This window comes from Pelodiscus sinensis, chromosome 16, assembly GCF_052426305.1.
Source record: "Pelodiscus sinensis isolate ZL-2025 chromosome 16, ASM5242630v1, whole genome shotgun sequence".
In the NCBI taxonomy this organism is placed as follows: Eukaryota; Metazoa; Chordata; order Testudines; family Trionychidae; genus Pelodiscus; species Pelodiscus sinensis.
Genome location: NC_143067.1, coordinates 35,076,353 through 35,091,749, shown reverse-complemented (window position 1 = coordinate 35,091,749; position 15,397 = coordinate 35,076,353). Strand labels below are relative to the sequence as shown.

Genomic DNA, 15,397 nt, shown 5'->3' with positions numbered 1-15,397 from the left:
TCCTGGCTGGAAGGCGCTCTCTCTAAACATCCTCAAAGTCACCTTGTTGCCTTCCTTCAAATTCTTCCTTAAACTTTCCTTTGCCAAAATGCCTGCTAAATGCTTAGAGACTATGGTTCATTTACACTGCACGTGTATTTTGAAATAAGCTATTCCAGAAGAAATACTGTGAAATAGCTTATTTTGAAATACAAGCAGTCCCCGAGTTACGCGGATCCGACTTATGTCGGATCCGCAGTTACGAATGGGGCTTTTCTCGCTCCGGAGGACACGGGCGGCGGGACCTCCCAGATGCGCCGTGGTCCCGCCGCCCGCGTCCTCTGGGGCGAGAAAATCTGCTCTGCGTCTCCCTGGTCTGCGGGGGGGGGCCCCAGCAGACCACGGAGATATGGAGCAAAGCCGCGGAGGACGTGGGCAGCAGGATCGCGGCGTGTCTAGGCGGTCCCGCTGCCAGCGTCCTTCGAGGCTTTGCTCCACATCTCCCTGGTCTGCTGGGGAGACAAGGAGCAAAGCCTCGGAGAACGCCGGCAGCGGGACCCAGACACGCGGCGGTCCCACTGCAGGCATCCTCCGCGGCTTTGCTCCGCGTCTCCCTGGTCTGCTGGGGGGCCCCAGCAGACCAGGGAGACGCGGAGCAAAGCCACGGAGGATGCAGACGGGACCACGGCACGTCTCGGTGGTCCCACCGCCCGTGTCTCCCTGGTCTGCTGGGGGGGAGCGCAGCACGGCTCCTCGGCCCTACTGGACCAACCCGGCAGCACCCCAGCTGCTCTGCCCCAGGCGTCCTGATTCAGCCGCCGCTGATCAGTTTCAGCAGCGGCTGAATCAGGATGCCTGGAGCAGAGTAGCTGGGGTGCTGCTGGGTTGATCCAGCAGCGCCCCAGTTGCTCTGCCCCGGGCTTCCTGGAATCAACCGCTGATCAGTTTCAGCAGCGGCTGACTTGGGGACACCTGGGGCAGAGCAGCTGGGGCACTGCCGGGTTGGTCCCCGCAACGCCGAGGTGCGGCGCTGCGGGGACCTACCCGGCAGCGCTCCAGCTGCTCTGTCCCAGGCATCCAGATTTAGCCGCTGTTGAAACTGATCAGCGGCTGATTCCAGGAAGCCCAGGGCAGAGCAACTCTTCCTCGGGCTTCCTGTAGTCAGCCACTGGTCAATTTCAGCAGCGGCTGAATCTGGACGCCAGTTCCGACTTACATACAAATTCGACTTAAGAACAAACCTACAGTCTCTATCTTGTACGTAACCCGGGGACTGCCTGTAGCATGTCTACACTACAGGAAAGCCTCAAAATTGGTCCGAGGCAGGCTTCTGTAATGTGGCTGTACTACCTCAATTTAGAGCCCAAGGAGGCACTGGGGAGTAATTACTTTGAATGGCCCTGGGGAGGAGCTATTTCAAAATAACAGCAGTGGAGCGTCCACACTACTGCTATTCCAAAATAGGCATTATTCCTCATGGAATGAGGTTTACAAAAGTCAGAATAAGCCGTCCGTTATTTCAGATTTATTTCAAAATTATGGAATTGCTGTGTAGATGCTTGCATTGTTATTTCGGAATAATGGACGTTACGAGAGACTTTTGTGCTGATAACATGGTTATCACACTGACCAATATTGTTGCATTGTTTTCTTGAAGTCCTCCATCTGTCTGTATCCATCTGTTGTCCCTTATCTTAAATTGCAGTTGTAAGCTATTTGGATGAGGAGCCATCTACTTGTTCTGTGTTTGTACCATGTCTATCACAGTGGGATCATGATGACTAGAGCTCTCACAAGCTATAAATAACAATAATAATGAAATAGGTAATAAAGTCCTTATAACACTGAAAAAACCCTTTTTTCAACAAATTCTTATTTACAAATAACCTGTCACTTCCCCCTCTCCTATTCACAGAGACATCAGCAAGAATCAAGTATCTGACATTGCTCCTGACGCATTCCATGGCTTGAAATCCCTCACCTCGCTGTAAGTAAGGCTGAGTCAGCTGTTTGGTGAGAATCTCAATGTGTTTAAAAAAAAAAGAATAGAATTGAGTGGTGGCTGGTGATGCTTTATGTTTCTGTGCACAGTCGTGAACTAGTGTGAAGCGCCTAATCTTTCGTAAATGAGAAATTGATCGTGCAGACTTGAAGAGGGAACTGTTTACACAACTCTAATAAGTTCCTTTATAGATGCGTACCCTGAAGGTTATTTATTTGTTCACTTCTCCAAAGCCATTGAATGAGTGCATTATTTCTATGTCTGTGCTGTCTACGGTTATGTAGACTTATCTCCCGCTTCTTCTTGGTGTCCAAAAATACACCAAAGCTCAAAGTCACTTTTCAGTAGTGCTTTTAGAAAGGTCTTGGGAGAGGGAAGCTCTTTTCTACACCAGCACCATCTTCCATGTTCTCAGCAGCATTCAGATTCTGGTTTTCCTTTTGCAAATTACATAATGAAGGCCCTTAGCCAATGAAGAAAGTGTTCCTATTTCTGACCTGTAAGTATTACTTTTATCAACAAAATGGACTAAAATATTACTTAGTACAGAAATAAGAGGAGGGAAAACAGAATCTCTTCACAGTTGCTTTCTTTTTTCATACAGACACTGTCTGTGGTTTCCAGTTGAGTTTGAACTGCATTTTATCTGGTACACACCATCAGTTCTACTTAAAACACTGAAGCTTGCAACAACAAATAAGGGGCAGTACATGGTAATTTGCTGCATAAGGAAAATGAACCAAAGAAAAAGTGTTGGGGGAAAGTCCTAGTAGGAAGAGGAGTCTAAACCTTTGGAATGGCATTGCCTGAGTTAATGTGAAATTGTTTTAATACAATTTAGATTACTTTGGATTAGAGACCACTAGAAATTATGGAGTTGATTTAAACAGAATTTATGAACTGTAGAAATGCAGCCAGCATTGCATTTTCTGGTTGCCAATCAGCATTAATAAATAATCTGTGCAACTTGTTGATCAATGCAAATTAGGGATGTTAAATATAGGTTAATCGAATAGTCGATTAACCTCATGAATTCTTATCAGTTATTCGACTATTCTATAGTCCCTGGAGGCAAGGTTGGCACCTAATGCCCTCTGGCCCCACTCCTGAGGAACCCTCTGCCACTCCACACAGCTGCCTCTGTATTAGAGGCAACAGCGTGGGGTGCCAGGCAGGAGCTGGTTTGCAAGAAGAGCCAGTTTAAAAACCAGGTCTCCTTGCGGACTAGTTGTCTGTCGCCCTGCGCTGCTGCCTGTGATAGAGAGGCAGAAGCACAGGGTGGCAGCAGCCCTGTCCGGGGGGTGGTGGGCTAAGCTCCCGGACCCAGTATGAGCCAGAACTGAGCCTGGTTGCCTGCCCACCTGGCTCCTAATACACTTAAAATGCAGAGCCGCAGCGAGGGTATGTCCCAGGCCTGCACCCAAGCCAGGACCAACCAGGCTACTGGCCAGCCTGCTAAAAAACTTACTGGCAAGGGGAGGGAGGAAATGTGTATAGTCTATAGCATTAACCTATAAGCTTATGCTTATCAGTTAATTGGTTAATCAACTACACTATTACAGCCTTAATGCAAATATTGAAAGACTTGTCAGCATTAAACTATATACTGTACTATGCCCTTGAGACAGAAAACTAAAAGATGGTTTTTATCCTGTCTTCTAAACATACCTGGTTGGATACCAAAGATAGGTACTGTTGCCAGTTCGTATGGAATAACATGAGGATTGAAGTATTCTCTTGCTGCTCTGGATCTGGTCAAATTCCACCAAAATGTTAGTAAATGATTCAGTGAAAAAAAAATGGTGTTCACTGCTTAATGTAATTTTGGCTTTGTGCTAAACTAGCACTACTCAACAGGCTAGTGCTATAGGCCGAGGGATAGAAGCAACTTTCAGAATCTAGGCAGCTTCAGCGCTTATGCCCTGCCAAGCTCAGGGACATTCATGTTTAGATAGAATTGACACGGGCACCACAAGTTAGCCTCAGCAGCCGGGGAGGCATGCTGAGGGCGCATTTACACTGCAGCATTTTTCCAGAAAAATGACCGTTTTTCCGGAAAAACAATATTTGTGTCCACTCTGCCATTGAGTTCTTTTGACAGAAAGCTGAAAGAACAGAGGGGTTTTTCTGATGATGGTAAACCTCATCCTACCAGGAGGAAGCCTATTTCAGGAAAAGGTGTGTGTGAACGCAGAAGAGGGAGTTCTTTTGAAAAAAGGCCTCTAGGAAATAACACAGGTGCCCTGGTGGCCTCTCTATCCAGACTAATTACAACTGAAATGTGAGATAGCATCCAATCATTGTGGACGCTATCTTTCGAAAAAACACATTGCTTTTTCGTTGCGCTACTACTGTGTAGACGCTCTCTTTCGAAATAAGCTTTTCTGAAAGATCTCAGTTTCCCTCCTTCTGTAAGCAAACTAACCACTACAGCTGGTGCTCTAATTCCATTTCAAGGGACTGGATTACTTAAACAAGGGTGGTTACATTCAAAACTAGGAATTCTAGGGTATTTATTATTTCCTGAATTAGGTAGCTGTTAAAAGTTTCATCCACAGGGTTGCAAGTTGTGAATAGTTAAATCAAAGATCACGTTCCTGTATTAACTCTGTTTCTGCAGTCAATGGACTTTCTGAAGTAAATTAATTTTTGGTTCATCCATTGAAACATCTGGCTTGACTATCAGAGAGGGGATTGGATGAAAGAACAGTGTCTGATTACTGTGCATAGTATCAAAGATACAAGAGAATGCTGGGAGCCTGTAGGGTTTCTGCACATTTAATTAGACTGTGTCAGAGTTCTTAAGGGCCTTATCCAGACAATCTAGACACATTTTGCGTGATGCAGCAAAGCAGCCTAAGCCCTTCAGTTGAGAAGGAATAGATTTCAGACCTGTGTAAGATGAGAAATCCTTCCCCATCTGAACTGAGCTCACAAGTGATTTATCAGCTTAGATCAGCTGGAACATAGATTAGTCTTAGTATTTGGCATGTCATTCATATATCACATCATCATGTGCCGTGTGACGATGTATCTGTCATCCTGGGTGATGTGAAATCTGCACTAAAACACTATTTAAATAAATGTTGAATCTATTTTAAAGTAACAAATTGCATCCAGTATTTTTACCTTGATTTATTTAGCCAAATTGTTGTGCAGAAATATGAAATGCAGCAGCAAAAAATCCACGTTTTCCTAAAATATCAGAAATTTAATGCTGCTATTGCCCACAATCCTTGCTGCTGTTTTGAGAGCTCCTATTCCTTGTTGAATCTATGCCATTGTCCTCATAATTTGGAAACATAGTGCTTCAGAGCAAGAATCACTTTCACAGTCTGAATGGGAGTTAAAAGCCTTTTGAAGGTGGAAAAAGCCATTGCACTAAGTCCTGGTCTGACACTTCACTAAGAATGTTACATCAAACGCAAAGTAAGGGAACTATTAGCTGGAAAATATATGGTACAGAGTAAAGGATTTAATATTGGGCTTTTTATATCCAGCAAGTTCAGGGTCAACCTTCTGGAGAAAAACTTTGTATTCTGGGACAGTGACTAAACTGCACAAGTCACAGCTAGATTTGCAGGAGGTTAAACAACAAAACGAATTGTGAACCCATTACTTCAGGTACTTTTAAAGCAGACAACTAACCCACAGTGCTTATGGAACACAAGAAATATGTCATTATGCTGGTCACGTGATCCCAAATTCCTTAATCCTGTTATTGGTTAAGAGATTGAGAACTAGAGATTGTGGTAAAGTCATTTGTACCCTTCTAGTCCAAGTTGCTGCCAGTGCAGTATTGTTTAAGGTTTAATATTTTCTAGGGTCCTGTTCAGTATACTCTAATGGCAAGTGTTGGACACAAAACTCTGGGGAAAATTTTCCTTCTTTTTCTCTAATTATTTTATCTAATTTAGCAATATCAGTGTTTGCTCAGTGTGCAAGCAACTGTGGCATTCAACACCAGGTTGTTTGAATCAAATTAACCTCTAAATATCACGTTCTGCTAAAAAAAAATAAAGTTTAATGGTATCTCTTAGCAGACACTAGAAGTATGTCACCAAACAAAATGAAACAGACTAGCATTGTACCATTTGAAGGCATTTCTGACCTCTTTTTCTAAGGGTTTTTGTTTGTTGGTTGCTTTCTTTCTATGAAGAGCTAACAAGATTTGCTTCTTTATGTAGAATTGTGAAGGAACAACAAGGTTCACTTTCTGTAATGCACTGCTTGTAAAGAGTTTTTAAAAAGTTACTCCTCTTGTCAGTTCTCTGAATCGAAGCAATTAACTGGATCAGTAAAATACATTGTCCTGTGTCTAGGAGCCTATTTAATTTCCATGAAGAGCTGAATATAGCTGTGGAGATTTTATTTTATTGTTTTGGTGAAGAAACTCCTCATCATTTTAATGGGGCGACTTTCTCAGGTAGGGATGTGAACGACTAGTCGACTGTCCGATAAGCAAATGCTTATCAGATAGTCGACACACTAGTCAGCTAGTCGCTCCCCCCTTCTCCCTGCTGCCTCTATCAGAAAGAGGCAGCAAGGGGCGGGGAAGTCAAGTTTGCTTCAAAGCGGCAGCACTACATGGAGCCCAGGCTCTTCCACTTTGAAACACTGCATGCAGCCCGGGGTCCCCAGCTGACTCAGAGTCCCCAGCTGACCCCTGGCTCCATGTGGCGGTGCCGCTTTGAAATGCTGTGGGGAGCATGGGGCCAGCAGGACTACTACTGTAGTCCTTTGACTACATTTCTGCTGTTGCTATACTTAAAAGGCGAAAGCACTGCGGGGAACCGTAGCGCTTTTGCCTTTGAAGTATAGCAACAGCAGAAAGGTAGTCAAAGGTGGAAGCGCCCTTATCGATTAATTTAATAGTCGATGCATCGACTGCTCGATTAGCCAAACAATGAACATTTTACATCCCTACTCTCAGGCTTCTGCTGTAATATGTGCAATGCAGTTGGCAGTTTGGGTTTTTCAGGCACTTTTCTCCCCAGTATTTGGAAGGTTGTTGACTGTCTGGAAGTTTTTGCTAGCTGAAATGCACCCGGTCTGCCAGGTGTTTGCGGCATGTGGGTCACAGCCATGTTAAAGGCATTTAGCTATGAGCTGATGGGCTGATGGCTCTATATGCTATTAGACCTGCGGTTTTCAAACTATTGGTCTCAACCCAGTACTGGGTCAAGGAATGTCAGCTACCGGGTCTCATTGTTCCTGGGTGATCAGATGACCAGTGCAGGCGCTAAGTCAGACTACCTGCCTGTCCTGGCCACTGCACAGTTATACACTGCACCCGAGAAGCAGCCAGCTCTTAGGTGGGGGCGTTCAGTGCACTACACCTGGCCTGGGCACTAGCTCTGCACTAACATTGGCTGCGAACCTGCTGCTGGTGCTTCTGAGGCACAGCCTGAGCTGAGGTGCCAGGAGATGCAGGAAGCTGCATTAGCATTCCCACTGCACCACTGACCGGGAGCACCTCCTGCCCCAGCCCTGACCCCCAAAGCCAGAGCTTCCTCCTGCACCCCAAAGCCCTCATCCTCAGCCCCACCTCAGAACCCACACTCCAGTCAAATTATGTTGGGTCGTGGTCATCAATGGTTTTCTTAAACTGGGTCATGAGAACAAAAAAGTTTGAAAATCGCTATATTAGATGACAGCCCTCAAGTTCATCAACTCTACATATGTCATTAAAACATTTGTAAGCCACCTGGAGATGTTTTCCTGACTCATATAGATAGTATATGATTCTTCAAAATTAATTATTCTGGCATTAGAAGAAATAGACTAATCAGAACTGTCAGGGATGAGTTGAACACAAGTTATGCACTGGGCATTCTTGCACACAGGATTATGTGTTTCTTTTCATGGTTCCCATCTACATCCAGACTGGTATCTCTCTTGAACGGACACCACTCATGTGGGTGTGTATAGTTGGAAGGGAGCAGGGAACTGTAGGGAAGAGGAGAGGAATCAGTGTTTGTGGTCCTTTTAACTTTCTCATTTTTAAATTTCAAATCGAGCATAGACATCAGTTCTGCACTTACATTCAGCCTGAACTCTTCCTCCCGCTTCTGCCGCAGAGGGAGTAGCTATCTGTAAATCTCTTCCTTTATCTGGCAGTAAATGACAAGTATAAATCCACTTTCATTCTCCCAAATAGCTTGCGAAGCAAATAAACCATTAATGGGACTCAAGGAAAGTAAGACGGGTAGAAGTGCTAGTGTAAGTCTTTGTTAATTCACTAATTGGCTGATTTAACCATTTCTTTTGTTTATTTTCTGTTATTGTGCATTTTACTCTGTGAGTGCATCTAGACTGGCAAGATTTTGCGCAAAAGCAGTTGCTTTTGCGCAAAAACTTTCCAGCTGTCTACACTGGCCGCTTGAATTTGCGCAAGAGCACTGACTTTGTAGTGTACAAAATCAGTGCTTCTTGCGCAAATACTTTCACGCTCCTGCTCGGGAAAAAGCCCTCTTGCGCAAGAATACCTGCGCAAGACGGCCAGTGTAGACTGGAAAGAACTGTTTTGCGCAAAAAAGCCCCGATGGCTAAAATGGCGATCGGGGCTTTCTTGCGCAAAATCGCCTCTAGACTGGCCACGGATGCTTTTGCGCAAAAGCATCCGTGCCAATCTAGATGCACTTTTGCGGAAATACTTTTAATGGAAAAACTTTTCCGTCAAAAGTATTTCTGCAAAATCATGCCAGTCTAGACGCAGCCTGTACGTTTTAATGCAAAGTATCTTGGGTCTGATTTTCAGTTGTTGAAGGGTGCAAAAATGTGTATAGTTGTGGACCTAATTTGCAAATGTGCCTAGAAAGCCTGCAAAAAAAGGGCAGGGGGGGAGGGGGAAGTCAATGCACCAATGAGGGAAGCAAATGCACATTCACTTTACAGCTCTTAGTAGCTAAATGTCCAAAAATAGGCCCCTGGTTGTTTAACACATCTTTGAGAGCATGTAGAATCATTGAAATGATCTGCTGGGTCTCCCTGAGTAATTTTTGATTATGGTTTTTCTCATTTCAATGCTGATATTCCAGAAACGCTGCTATGTGCATTTGTATAAGAGAGGCGGGAAGATGAAAGGTTGGTGATACGGTATGGGGTGTGAGATTGACCAGGATAGAGATGCATTTCCCACAAGTAACTCTAGCAGCTGTACTTGCAGGCATGCCGTTTATAGTGTATCAAAGGCAAAATATCTTAGGAGTGGGGACTTAACCGCAGTCTGGCTGATGTGAGCATCTGAACACGTGCCCGTCTCAAAGATAATCAAAGCTCCCGGGTAAATGTTTCCAGGCTCTCAATTAGAAACACTAAGAGATGCAGGGAAATAAGATGCACTCTCATGTGCTTCCCCCGTATTTGTCTGCTGCTGCTGCATGGGAAGATTTGACTTCCACTGTGACATGGTGGGCAGGCAATGACATTAGTTAATTTGGCTCAGCGTAGCACGGAGCATTAATATGAATGGCAAATAGGTGCCTGAGCTATCATGCGACCTTTTGTTTAGCCAGTTATTTGTTCAAATGTTAATATGCCACATTAGTGCAGGCCCCATTAGGCTTGGAAATGTTTCTTTGCATGGCTTCTAAAAATCTAAAGTTTTGTTTTATTATTAACATTTTTTTAAAACAAATTTAAAAAATAGACAGCATCTAATACTTTCCAAGATTTACCCTTGAAATGAGCATTGAATTTCACAGTCTTGCTACTTTTAAATATACCCCCGTGGTTAATTGCTTTAGCCACATTCTTCCAAAGTTCCTTTTAGGTAGCTAGCTGAGTTACAGATGTGTCAGGTACTGAGATTGTTGTAAGACAGGGCTACTCAACCCGTGGCCCATTTGTTTGCGGACTGTGGTGTGATTTGGGATTACGCAGGGCTCAACACGCAGCCCGTAGGTGGAATCCTTTGAACACGGCCTCCACTGGGAACACACTCCACAACGGCGAGTCAATATAATGGTCTTCTGTTGATATGCATTTTAGTAGTTAAATTCCTGGACTGTCATTGTTCATTAAAAGTGCTGTTATATGGGTGGAAATCAGGCAAATATTGCATTTTATTAGTGGAACTAACTGAAATGGGGTCTGTGTGTTGTATAGTCTTGCCTTTATCTTTGTATTCATCCGTCAGTGTGAAAGAAGCTATTCACATATATTTGCATAGATACTTGCATATATATGCAACCACACTTAAGTTGTCACCCTCGGCATATGCTGTGAGTATCGTTGTGACACCCGGGGATTCCAGAGTTGAGTAGCCCTGATGTAAAATATCCTCTAGGACCGTGGTCCCCAACACGGTGCCCGCGGGCACCATGGCGCCCGCGGGGGCATTTCTCGGCGCCCACCAAGTGCTCAGGGCTGGCCTGGCCCCGGGCACGTGGCACATGTGCGGTGCCGGAGCCGGCCCCAGGCGCGTGGCGCACTGTGAGCGCCGGCCCCGGGGGCGCCGCGGATTCACCCCCCGCATGGGGGGGAGAAAGCGCTAGCGCTGGCCCTGGGCGCACAGCGCTTGGGGGAGAGAGCGCCGGCCCCGGGCGCGCGGCGCTTGGGGGAGGGGGGAAGAGAGCGCCAGCGCTGGCCCCGGGCGCGAGGCGCTTGGGGGAGAGAGCGCCGGCCCCGGGCGTGCGGCGCTTGGGGAAGAGGGGGGGAGAGAGCGCCAGCGCCGGCCCCGGGCGCGCAGCGCTTGGGGGAGGGGGGGAGAGCGCCGGCCCCGGGCGCGCGGCGCTTGAGGGGAGAGCGCCGGCCCCGGAATGCGGCTATGGTGGGGCCACGCCCCCTGGCGCCCGGCAACCCCAAATGGTTGGGGACCACTGCTCTAGGACAACGGTAATCAGTACTAAGGGCAGTTTTAGGATGATGGCCATTGATGCAGGGTGGAGAATTTCACTGCTTTCCACCACAGCATGTTTGGCTTGGGTTTAGGGGAACCCTTTGGAACTTTTTGCATATCAGGCAGCATCAAGGCACATGTCACATAGCAATGAATCTGTTTATACTGAGTAACTCCCATCTGTGCCCCCAAATCTTTTCTCAGTTTCACAACTGAATTATTTTTATGGTTGAGAAATATTCATATTCCCTTATTTTTCCCAGTTGGGCTCCATTGCTCATACTGAGCTATGCTGAGATTGCAACTGGTACCTCATGAAATGTTATTTGAATGCCTAGTTCAGCTGCTAATAGAAGCTTAGACCTCATTGAGACAGGGTCCTTTAAAATATACAAATCCCTGGTTCATGTTTCAAGATCTTTAGAAATTAATAATGCAACATCACCATGCTGAATTCTAGACTTTTTGCATCATGACCTGGAGGTATCAATGGTTAAAACATTTCATATGGGGGAAGGAAGGGAGTAGACAGACTGGAAAATAGTTAGAAACAGTTTTTGGAGAATGTCCAGTTTCTACATTAAAAACACTTTTCAAAACCAGACAAATTCTGAATCATAACAACTCATTTAATACCATGTGCCCTATTGAAAGGAAAATGAGATCAGTAGTTAAATGAAATGGCTATAGATCCTGGGAATGGTCCATTAGATCAATAAAACGATAATTCAGAGAAGGATGTGAGGAGAGTAAGCTGGATGTGACTCACTATTCTTTTGTTTTCCCGTATCTTTCAGAGTGCTCTATGGAAATAAGATCACCGAGATTCCCAAAGGCCTTTTTGATGGGCTTGTCTCTCTGCAGTTGCTGTGAGTATGATCTCTTCTTTTACTAGTATTCAGTCTAACCAGATTTTTAGGTTTTTAGCTTCTAGTTTTAACTTCACAAAATTCCTTGTTGGCCCATTACCTTGTGCACTGAAATCTCATTGAGACACTTCACTGACTAGGAGAGCAATGGGGTGAAGAAGAGAAAAGACAAAAGGTGAGTGTGATTTGTACAGCTTGGTAACTATATCAGGCAGCTGATACAGTAGATTAAATTTACAAGAGGAAGAACACATTAATTCTTGTTGATGAATTATGAAGAAACTCAAGATCTGAAAGTCGCCACCAATTGCCAGTGAAGATGATACCAGTTAATAATTTTTATACTTCTTTTCTTATTTGCTATTTCTGTGTAGCATATGGTGAGTAAATGTATAGACCCTCAATGACAATCAGTCATGTTGCAGATAGCCTGGGCCTATAAGGACAATACTAATATTCAAGGATATTGAAATAACCTGCAGGGTTTAGTTCCATATCTGTATTATTTTTATTACATTGATTGTGACTTCCTTTGAATACAAATGGTTTGCATCCCGTGCCGTTAGTATATTTACAGAGTCAAATAGTTTAAAATGCAGATCTGATTTATGATTAAAAAAAACATTATGACCTAAGGAAAGATCTACTCTGGATTATGAAATTATTTTTATTTTTCATTAACTCACTTGGAGAAATAGAGATAGGACACAATTAAAATTTGTAGAAACAAAATTTAGCACCTTGAACCTATCCCGAGGGAGAGAGAAATCAGCGACCATCTCATCCAGCCAGCAGAGGGGGCAAAAGTTAAATTGATTTAAACTGTATTCCCAGAACTCAGATTATCATCCCTGACAGATGAAGAAATAGATGAAGTTGGTCCCATATAGGCCAGCATCAGATCATCAAACAAATACAAAGAATGCAATGGAAATGGGGAAATTGAGTATTTCTAGAGGAATGCAACAAATTAGTCAAAAGATATCTTATATATAAGCCTCTTAGTCTGTCTCAACATACACTGATTGGAAATCCAAATAATAATTGTTATTATTTACAATACTGTGTTACTCAGCTGCCTTGATCCATGCCATCACACTAGGGGCTGTACAAAGGCAGAAATAGATTTGGATGATAAACTATGGGTCACCTTTCTCTGAAAAGGGACAAGATGGGAAAGAGCATATGAGGCAGATATATTAAAAGTCTTCAGGAGAGAATTCTGCAAACTGTTCATCACTCTCAGGCATTCAGTTACCTCCTGTTGCTTCTTTCATGCTCCTTTTCTGTCAGCCTGAACTATTCAAAGCAGGCCCCGCTATATCTTAAGTTACTTCTGGTCCCAGCATATGCACTAGTAATAGAATAAAAATGCAGGCCTTTGTTGTTTTGTTTTGTTATGCATGAGGACAGTTGACCCTCAAGTATTCTGAAACTTGGGTGCAGTATCAATTGATACAAGAGGCACATTCGTTATTGTAGTTCACTAGCAGCCGCATACAGTTCAGTGAAAGAATTACAAGCTAAAAGAGCCTTTAATTCAAATAATCCTCAGTCTCATTATGGGGGTCTTTTTTTGGTTATGCTGAAGTAAAGAATAAAGGATTCAGCTTGGTCAACTCTGTCCATATTGTGCCTTTGACATCCATGGATTTACAGGAATTCTCCATCATTGGATTCAAAGCTGCACAAGTTACAGAGGGCTATCTTAATGTTCTGTACAAATAGAACCTTTGAATGAAGCATAAAGATAAGTTTATTTGCTGCTTTTATATTTATATAATAGTCCTTTTGTGTATGTAACACCTACTTTATGTTACTTCTTTAAGCCCAAACGCTGAAACACTAATACTGAGATTAGCTAAAGTGACACTTCTCTGTTAAATCGACAAAATCCATAGTTCAAAGATTCTGTAGTTAAACCACTTTAAGCCACATCAAAATGAGAAGATCTAAGTGGATAAATCTTAAAAAAGATTATCCGAGTTAGGGCTTCCCTGGGTAATCTTACTATGGGGGCTTTCAAATGACTTTTTGAAAGTATTTGTAATGTAAAGTAGCTGTTAGCAAAGATAAAGTTGAATGATCATGCTTGAATGCAAACAAATGTCTGTACATTTTTGTGACTGGTGCTTTGAAGCAGCTCTTACAGATTTGCTTGTTGTATTTTAATGGATGCCTAAAACGTAAATGGCATGGATTGGCTTTAGACCTGCTGTTGAACAGTTGGAAAACTGCCCTCTGATTAAATCTAATTTAGCATTCAGTGGGCTCTTGATTGGATTTCTCCTTATTAGTCTGGAGACACACTGATAAAAAAGCTTTGATTAGAATACATTGGTAGCCAGTGTAGTTTTCTAAGCCTGAACTGGAGCATTTTTGAAAGTGTATCAGTGCATTTTAAAGCCGTATACGCTGTCAGGAAGGGAGGGTGAGGGTAAGTCCTCAAAGCATTCAGGGTTTGGCTCAGGAGGAAAATCTCTTAAATTGCACAGCAGCTGCTACTCTGTGATTTGCTCTCAATTACACTATTCTTTTAAACACCACAAAAACCTGAACATGCTTGTGTCTTGTATATAAAATAATAGAGCCACATGCTGCCTCTCCTAATTAGGAAGAACAGTATCTTAATTCTGCAAGTAGTTCTATTAATGTCAGTGGCCTAATTTCACAGCAAGGTGCTTCTCAGCTTGGGTTTGGATGGCAGAATCTTACCCATAATATCTTTAACAATCCTGTCTGTCCCCGGAATGTGTGAAAGATGATCAATGTAGTGTACATTAGACCACATAGAATGGTGGTTAGAATTATGTAATTCAACTGGACAACACAGGGTAGATGAGGCATATATACCATAGGCAGAAAAGCATGGTTCCATGGTATCCTTTTTTTAAATTTAACTCTATTACTGACCTGGATTAATGTAAAATTTGCAGGATAAATGTAATTTTTGAAGTCTGTGCCATGATTAACTTACTAAGAGTCTGACCTAACATATAATGAGTTACCTTATAATTGGATTTCAATTAGAATGCTGCTTTCTGAGATCTTCTTACTGTTCCATAAATACGCAAGTGTAACCAGCAATATCCATGGAATCCAACTGCAATACAGATTCTAGCAAGTGGGATCCTCTCTTCCTGGACTGTATCATGTTCAGAGTAATCCTGTTCTGGTAGTTCAAATGCTAAAGATTCTGGGGGCTTGTTTTTGACCCTCTGCTTCTGTCATGGAAGTTATGATCATGTTCTTTCTACTCCGCTTATCAGGCTATATCAAGTGCCTCTCAAGTCGTTAGTTGACTGCAGTTTTCCTGATGCAAGGTGTCCTTTTCTCCAGGAAGGAGAAGTGGCATGTGAATTCATTAGCAACCTGTAACTTTCATTGAAGAAGTGGGTTGCACCCACGAACACTCATGATTCTATCTATATTTTTAGTTAGTCTCTAAGGTGCTGCAGGATCTTTTTTTTTATTATTTTTTAATTTCCAGGTCATAGCAACAAGCTTTAAAAGGAGATTGCTGCTGTGGGACAGCATTTTCATTATTAGCATTAGGTGTCTGACATGTATGAATATTACAGAATCGGAAAGTGCCTCTGCCGGAGATGCGCATTTGTAAGTAAACATTAGCCATAGTCAGTTTTAATACCTTTCCAGGAGGTTTTTAACTAATGTTGGTCTGTCTGGAGACTGTAATAAAATTAA

General features: G+C 43.3%; 1 protein-coding gene across 1 annotated transcript in view; it reads left to right on the top strand.

Moving 5' to 3' along the window:
* SLIT3 (slit guidance ligand 3) overlaps positions 1 to 15,397 on the top strand; it is a 791,947-nt gene that overhangs the window by 548,918 nt on the left and 227,632 nt on the right. Inside the window, exons 11-12 of the mRNA XM_006115755.5 lie at positions 1,895 to 1,966; positions 11,621 to 11,692. Coding sequence (XP_006115817.1) covers positions 1,895 to 1,966; positions 11,621 to 11,692 — 144 coding nt within the window. The remainder of the gene's footprint in view (positions 1 to 1,894; positions 1,967 to 11,620; positions 11,693 to 15,397) is intronic.